At 41.1% G+C, this 8,449-nt stretch overlaps 1 protein-coding gene across 1 annotated transcript; it reads left to right on the top strand.

The window, feature by feature from the left end:
- Nucleotides 1-1,344: 1,344 nt before the first annotated feature.
- LOC146643152 (glyceraldehyde-3-phosphate dehydrogenase-like) lies at nt 1,345-8,018 on the top strand. The gene is made up of 12 exons (XM_085395250.1): nt 1,345-1,454; nt 1,705-1,752; nt 4,843-4,942; nt 5,160-5,269; nt 5,347-5,437; nt 5,656-5,771; nt 5,952-6,033; nt 6,622-6,773; nt 6,893-6,971; nt 7,064-7,147; nt 7,333-7,430; nt 7,731-8,018. Exons 2-12 carry the CDS (start codon nt 1,730-1,732, stop codon nt 7,798-7,800), a joined length of 1,005 nt encoding a protein of 334 aa, XP_085251376.1. The 5' UTR covers nt 1,345-1,454; nt 1,705-1,729; the 3' UTR covers nt 7,801-8,018.
- The last annotated feature ends 431 nt before the right edge of the window (nt 8,019-8,449 follow it).

Here is an 8,449-nt window from a genome sequence, read left to right as displayed (position 1 = left end):
AGGTGGTCCATGAACTAAAATGAGTTTGAAACTCCTGGGGTAGAGATTTATTTGGTCACCAGCACATTTGGTGACCAAATTAACGCGACTGCTGTTAAAGTTCAGAGGCTCTGCCACCCCTGTAGTTTTTGCTACGAACACACAAGCCTGCATTCAGAGATTTGTTGGGGGAATTCAAAAAATCATTGTGATTATTTCCCTGTAAGTTTCACTGTAATATTTCTTCATTTAAATACATAAAACTAAGCTTCAGTGGGATTAGCACTAGACTGACTATGAAAGTTGCCCTCCTGTCTGTGTGTGATATGCTTCACGTAGTGGTGGAAACCCGAACATCACATGACCGGCAGGATCATCCTGTGACTGAGCCTGGACAGGGCAGCAGTGGGGGGGGTGTCCTAGGTCTGACTTTGGACCGAGGACCAGATTAACACATCAGTGCTCTCACCTTCCTCATTAAACTCTCTTATGTAATTTTTGACAGTTGTCTTTTTAATAAAAATAGATTCTTTGTGCTTGCTGAAAATAACACAGCTACAGAGATGGATTTATACCCAACTGATCACAGATTTCTGACAGTACTAAAAGGTAAATCACATTTCAGTTTTATAACATTGAGAAATCCGTTTTGGTAATTGTGATTTCACTTGATTAACCTATTATTTAATTTAATGTATGATATAAATAAATTACACACAATCATCAATAAATTGTGAGTAAATCTTTGATTAAATTAGAAGAAAAACGTTTTTGCTAGAAAATGATGGTGGCCTGGAGCAACAAAGCAAAAGCCTTTCACCATTTGAAAGGATGTTATTCCAGATTTTCTGCAACATGAAGTAACAAGATGTCGTTATTCATGATATCAGATTTTCATTTCATGAGTCTGATTGTAAAATAGAAAAATAAATACAGTAACATAAAATTGACATTGGCAACATCATTGCAATGCCTGCAGAAATGATAATATTAAAGCTGTTAATGAAATCTGCGATTTTGTGTGTTGTTTGCTGTCCTTTTGGGCAAACGAATCAAATGCAAAACAATTGTAAGTGGATGTTTTGTTATTTATGTTATTATTATTCCCATGATATTGGTATTTCCTTCCTAAAATTCCCAGTTGCCACAACATGGTTTTGTTCTTGTGTTTTCCTGTGGAGCTCCTTCCAGGAACTATTCTGAAGAGTGGCGTTTAATTCTAATTATGCCATTACAGATTGCACATTTGCACTGTGGTTCTGTTGTATAGCGACCTCTCAGACTGAGCAAAGACCGCACAAAAAAACGACGCTCTTAATTAAACTCGTTCGCAGCTTCACGTGACCTTTAAAGTTGGGCCACTGAGGAAGGGGGCGTGGCCCGGGAGGACAGCGCATATAAATGGCGTGCCTCGAAACTTCTTTCCCGTTCTCGCTTCTTCTCCGAAGGACGTTCGTATCCCAGTGTCCTCTCAGGTAAGGGTTTGGTTTCCCGCATTTGTTGCCTTTGTTTAGTGGTTGAGCTTTGACAGTTTTACCTGCTGCTCAGAGTAACAGGTGAACGAAACACACAGAAAGTAGCGTTTTTATTACACGGTTTCTGCTTCCTGTAAAGTTTTGTTTTGAGTTTTTTGAAACGTTAATCTTTTAATTCTTGAATGTGCATCTTTTTTTTTCTTCTTCTTGTATAAGTGAATTAAAGGCTAAACTGTTTCCTCCCTCTCAGTGAGGTGTAGACCACATCAGGCACAATGGTGAAGATTGGAGTCAATGGGTAAGTTTCTACACCTGTCATTGTGCAGGTGTCCTGGCAGAGGTTTCCTTCTCATCGGCTTAATTAACAATCACTACCCCATGTGTTGCAAAGGGGTGTTTGGTTTGATGCTAGTAAAACTTGAGTAGGTGCAACTAAGTCTTGCATTTTATTTGTATATCTTTTAATAAAGTTCAAAGTAGATAATCAAGCAGGCATTTCAGTATACCCCGGATAAGATTCTTGGATTTCTTTGGATGCTTGATTTGTATCCAGGTATTTTAACTTCATCCCCTGTTGTCTGAATGCTGTATTGACACAAGTGTTTATGTCAAAGGTTGAAAGTGTTTCTAAAATTTAGATCAGTGGGCAATTTAATCGAATTGTAGGGCCTTCGATTTGGTTTTCCTCTAGTGACATGTTGTCCTCTTGTGGTTTTACTTATTGGCTCATGAAGTAAAGATTTAATCAAGTGGCAAAAGCAGTTTAAACTTAACACCTTGTTGGAAATGTGCTAAACAAATGCCTTATGGAGGCCAAAATACAAACTGATTGCCAATGTTTGAAAGCTGAAACGGCAACTTCTTGTCAAGATGGTAAAAGGGCAACTTGTTAAATGAACATAAATTAAACAAGGCTTGAAATCTAGAAATGCCAGACACTTAAAGGTGTCTAAATATTTAGCTGCCTCACAGAGGACCGCTGGAGTGCTGCCTGAGCATCATCTGAACCCTAAAAGCAGGACAGGACTGCGGTCTGGACCTGTCTATTCTCTGGTTATTTATAGTCTGGTGGTGTCACAGTTGGCGTCCGCTCTTCAACAACGCCCTTCTGTCAGTATCGCTGCTCTCTTCAGCTGTCACATTCCTCTTCATTCTCCCCTCATCTAATTTTAACTCCTTAACCTTTCCACTGGAGATCAGTGATCGGCTGACTCTGTGTGGACACTGCTCAGACTCGGAGATCACAGCTGAAACATTTTCTCTTCCTCTTGTGAAGCAGCAGCTGCTGCTGCAGAGCCGCAGGGTGATTTGGCTCCCTGATTTTGGACACGTACCTCACAATGAGGCTCAGAAACAGAAGATGGGCTCCAGTCCATTTTGGCCTTCTGGCTGCTCAGCAGCTTTCCAAAACAAAGGAAATCTGCATGCCTGTGGCTCTTCCCCCTCCTGTCAAAACTTTGTCAATGATGGCAGCGCCTGACAAAGAGTTTGAGAGGATAACTTGAGGGTTTCTGCACCTGACAATTAAAATGATTCACTAATGAGACAGTAGTGAAGCTGCTTGTGTTTAAAGCTGCTAGAATTGCCAAATTTCATAAGTGTCCCCCAATGGTACAACATTAGTGTTTTGTTCTTGACCCCTTACTAACTTTAAGGATATGTACACTACTGACTTTGCCACAAACTAGACTGTGCAAGCAGCCTCCATGGCAGCATGCTGTCATCCCACCTGAAGTTAAACTTGCTAACATTTTACTGTGCTAGTGATTTCTAATATCAGTTAAATGTGAAACGGTTACATCTGACTTGTGATAATTTTATATTTGACAAAAGTAAGAACTTTATATTCAGTAATTACTTTACATTTAACTCTAAATTTCATGAGGTGAATGGCTTTAAGAGAACACCAGTTGATGAACATGGACTTTATCTGATATGAGCAGGTTCCTACATATATGAATTTTCAAATTGCTCCCCTTAAGACTTTCCTTCCTGTTTTGCTATTGTCCAGATTTCCTCTTACTCAACTCAACCCATAAAGTTCTCTAGCAGTTTCAAAGGAGTCTCAGCTTCCTGATACATCAAAGCTGATAAAGTTGTTTTGTGTGCATGTTGTATATTTGTCTCCTGTTGCAGGATACAGTTGCAAACAAACTATGTAATGTGACTCGTGTGAACTGAAGGCATGCAGTGTTGCATGACAAAACTCTGGTGCTCAATAGCTCATGCCACAACTCGCTGTCTTCAGCTTGATCTAAAGCCAAAGCTAGTGGTGGCCTCAACCCTGAATTTACTATCGGCTTCCCTCTGACACAGTAGTTGGTATGCTCGTCCATAATGGCAACGTTTAACTTCTGCAGGCTTTTAGCAACTTCTTTAGGAGAGTTGCATGTTGCTTCCAGATCAGTTTACATGAAGAAACATGTTTCACCACATCTTTAGAAATCTTGAATTGAGCAGCCTTGTTTGCTCTGATAGAAGCTGAAATACAATAGAGCCTAAATGCAGTATTATTGAAAGGCCATGAATACAATCAAATTCCAACTATGTGGCAACTGTATCTTGGCTATAACTAAACACAGGTTGTCTTGCAGTCGCAAGGCAAAGTCTGCTTTTGGTTCATCCACATATGAAATCCCACTTTAAGTTTGTTCAGAACTTAAACTTGATGAGGAAAATTGTGCCTTTTGCCATCTTGGACAAATTTTTTTTTTTTTTTTTTTTTTTGTTGCGTTTTATTTTTTGTATGCCTCCAAATCTACTTGGAGGCAGCAATTCACAAGAATGGCCTAATCTGTTTGGGTAACCCACAAGCAACTGTTGTACTCAAACACCTCCACACACTCAATTCTGAAGCACTAACTCAACTTGTCACAAAACATGAAAAAGTTAGAGACAAATGTTTGGGTGATTTAAAAACTTGTCTTTGTAGCATATCTTGATTTCTCTTGGAAACTCTTACTTCACAACCCTCTTTATCTCCATTACTATAACGTGCTCTGAACTTTCGACCCTCATGCTTCCTTAGTTCCACACTCTTCAATCTGCCTCACTGACAGTGCCCATATTGGGCCTAAACAGGCTATCAGCTGCTGGTGCCAGCCACTGTTATCTTCAGTCAAGGTTGGCAGGCCTTGCATGGCAAAGCCATCCTCTGCAGTGACTCAGATTAAACCTGCTGGTCAGACAGGAAATTAATAAAGTGGACATAGTTGCAATTTAAAAACTTGGGCCTGGAACCTGATATTTTAATTGGGCTATGCAGACATTACAAGGGTCTTCAGTTTGAATTCAACAAAATATTTCATCCTTACTGTCTCACAACAACCTAGTCGTTCTTGCTCCCTTTCATATCTGTACTGATTCTTTAGTCTGACCTGCATTTCAGATTTGGACGTATTGGTCGTTTGGTGACTCGTGCTGCTGTTGCTGGTGGTAAGGTTGAGGTTGTAGCCATCAATGATCCCTTCATTGACCTGGAATACATGGTGAGAGGATGGGTTTCTTCTGCTCTATAAATTGATGGTACTTAACAAGCCTGTTTGATTCTGTTTAGTAATGTAGGAAAAGCAAAGTTCTTAAATGAAACATTTTAAGCAAAGACTGCGTTGTCAAGGACACCAGGAAGTTTTAGAGACCTCATGTTGACTTCTCTTAAGAAATGGCAGGTTTTGTTGCATTTTTAATGGTCACCTCTTAATGCAGGCCTACATGTTCAAGTACGACTCCACTCACGGCACTTGGAAGCACGGAGAGGTGAAGACTGAGGGTGGCAAGCTGGTCATCGGTAACATGCACATCATGGTCTTCCAAGAGTACGTAACTGTCACATGTGCACTTTGTCCAGCAAGTTTGCCTCAGATTGAATAACTAACTTCTCTGAACTGCATAGGAGGGACCCCGCCAACATCAAGTGGGGTGATGCTGGTGTGGACTATGTTGTAGAGTCCACTGGTGTCTTTACCACCATTGAGAAGGCTTCTGTAAGTTGGCTGCTGTTGTGCTTTCTCACCTGTCTAAAGTGCAGTTTCACCCTGAAGATGACTGGATTGTTTCACATGTTGAAGGAACAGTTTTCATCATCCTGACCTGTATCTCTAAATTAATGCAATCTTTTTGGAATCTAGTTTGCATAATCTTGGAGCTTCCTGAAGCATCAGTGATTGTACAATCAGTCTTAAGCTCTATTTTGATTTGTTAGGCTCATCTGAAGGGTGGAGCTAAGAGGGTGGTGATCTCTGCTCCCAGTGCTGATGCACCAATGTTTGTAATGGGTGTCAACCATGAAAAATACAACAACTCATTGACGGTTGTCAGGTGAGTGTTGGTACTGAGTGCTTACAGATGCCGTGTGTGCACGTGTGTGCGTGCGTGATTCTATAATGGCTGTTTGGACAGCTTGCTGCAGATGTCTAGATGGCTTCTTAAAGTTTGTTTGGTGTAGCATCTCTGCACTTAAGCTGTCATACATTAAGTTGACATGTGCTTTCTCCGTAGCAATGCTTCCTGCACCACCAACTGCCTGGCTCCCCTCGCCAAGGTCGTACACGACAATTTTGGCATCGTGGAAGGTCTCATGGTAAAGAACTGATACTGCTTCTTTTGAGTGAATCTCTTATAACCAGAAGATTTTAGGAACTTTAAGAGCAGTCGGCCAACAAACTGTACAATGCGTTCAGCAACAACTTCATTTAGTTACATGTTGCTAGTACTCACATACGTATACATTGCACTTTTTTTTTTTTTTTCCCTCATTGTATTTTGTCTTTTGCACCTTTGTGGTCCAGCTACCCAATTTCGCTGTGCAAAAACTGCACAATGCCAATAAAAAGCTCAAAGTCTCCTCAGTTTGACATTCTGGGGAGGGTCATTCTTTGTGGCAGACTCACCAAATTTTAGTCACTGATGCTGGAGACTGATGGCCCTTCACAAACATCACATGATAGGAAACTTGGATACTGGGTGTCTATATCAGGGTCCTGCTTTCCAGTAGTTCTCTTGTCACAAAGTGTTTCTGCTGCATCAAGTAAATGTGGTCCCTCTACAACATCAACAAAGCTACTTGCCTCTGAAATTCTGTTTAACTTGTCCGACAGCTGCTCAGATTAGCTCACATTGTTGGGACGATCTGATTCTGCCTCTGAATAACCTTTACCTGCTCTTTCAGAGCACAGTCCACGCTGTCACTGCCACACAGAAGACTGTTGATGGGCCCTCTGGTAAAATGTGGAGAGATGGCCGTGGTGCCTCCCAGAACATCATCCCTGCCTCCACTGGAGCCGCCAAGGCTGTTGGCAAGGTCATCCCTGAGCTGAACGGGTACTTTTCCTCTAATTCTCCATTTTAAAATGGCACATGTGTCTTCCTGAAAAGGATCAGGACAGTGTAATGACTAAAACTATTAGCAAAATGCCCTGAGCTTTGAATGTTTGTTACAGTAAACTGACAGGTATGGCTTTCCGTGTGCCCACCCCCAACGTGTCTGTCGTCGACCTTACTGTCCGACTGGAGAAGCCTGTAAGCGTCTCATAATTGACATAAAGCTGATTCATGTTCCCTTATCTAGAGTTTGCATTTGTCTAATCTGAGATTATAATTTCTCATCTCAGGCAAAGTATGAAGACATAAAGAAAACGATCAAAGCTGCTGCTGAGGGACCCATGAAGGGAATTCTGGGATACACAGAGGACCAGGTACAAAACACCCACATCTGAAACACCAGGCTACATTATACTCTTAAAAGGGGAGAATGAGACTGTTTCACTTGTGTGGCCACACAGGAGTCACTAGGTGGCAGCATTTGTCTAACTAGCTTTACAGATGTGCTCGAGGACTGGCACACTAACAGAACAACTACACTTGCACTCTTTCTGTTCAGGTTGTGTCCACAGACTTCAACAGTGACCCTCACTCGTCAATCTTTGACGCTGGAGCTGGCATTGCACTCAACGACAACTTTGTCAAGCTGGTTTCATGGTGAGACTCGATGAACATGTCTCTAGTATGAAACTGCATTTATTAAACTCAGTTGACCAAAGCTTGTTTGCTGCATTTAAATGAATTGATTACTACAAATGGAAATCTGAATCTCATGTAGTATGAAATGAGTAAAAATGTAATAGACTGGTATTCCTAGTCACCGAGTTTACACCTAGTGCCCCAAGAAGACAAACTTCTGTGATTTAAACAGTTAGCCATTATGCACTAAAGCCTGCAGCTTTCCCATCTTTCACGTTTCCACTGTTGAACCTTCTGCTCTCATTTTTGTACCTGCAGGTACGATAATGAGTTTGGCTACAGCAACCGTGTGTGTGACCTGCTCGTGCACATGTTCTCTAAGGAGTGAAATCCTGATTCATCATTCCTTCACCTGGATGTCACAGCATCTGCAGAAAGGACAAACTGAATAACCTGACCAATGGGGAGAGAAAATGTATTGTCCTGCTTAAAATAAGCTTGTCCCCTGTTCTGTCAGAAGTGATGTTTGTACAGATTCTTTGCAGTATTGTTACTAATCTTGTGGCTCCTTTGCACTTGAAAATAAAGAACACAATTCATGAGAAATGTGTAGTTTCTTTTCCAAAAGGAAAAACGAAGCAGGGAGAAACTTTGCTGCCTATGCAAACTTCATGGATATTTGAAGCCTTATTTCAGATCATGTTTACATTCGGTGTAAGAGCTTTCAGCATTAACCCTGGTATAAGGCATTTAAAGCACATTGTGATATGCAATTTAAATTGTATATAGTTTAGAATGGACAGGTGTAGCATTAGACCTGTCCAGACTGGCTTCTTCATACAAATCCAGCCCTTCAATGACATCTAGTCTGTAAAAGTCACTTTTGTGACTATGGAAACACCTGACATGTGTAATGAGTGTAGTTGACAAACGCTGGTTGTAACTGAACGTGAGCTGGCTCTATAATGTGCTTAGTTTTCTCCATGTCACCAAAGTGGTTTTGCATAAAGTTGAAATGCATTTGTAGTCTGACTGCT

This window comes from Rhamphochromis longiceps, linkage group LG22, assembly GCF_057381845.1.
Source record: "Rhamphochromis longiceps isolate RC_006_pf linkage group LG22, R_longiceps_female_GT1.1, whole genome shotgun sequence".
Classification (NCBI taxonomy): Eukaryota; Metazoa; Chordata; class Actinopteri; order Cichliformes; family Cichlidae; genus Rhamphochromis; species Rhamphochromis longiceps.
The sequence above is the reverse complement of the archived record's forward strand: the minus strand, read 5'-3'. Positions and strand labels throughout refer to the sequence as shown.

Coding starts and splice junctions, on each gene's coding strand:
- LOC146643152 (XM_085395250.1), top strand. CDS start 1,730: ATGGTGAAGATTGGAGTCAATGG. Junction 5,270..5,346: donor CACATCATGGTCTTCCAAGA/GTACGTAACTGT, acceptor TGAACTGCATAG/GAGGGACCCCGCCAACATCA. Junction 6,774..6,892: donor GTCATCCCTGAGCTGAACGG/GTACTTTTCCTC, acceptor TGTTTGTTACAG/TAAACTGACAGGTATGGCTT.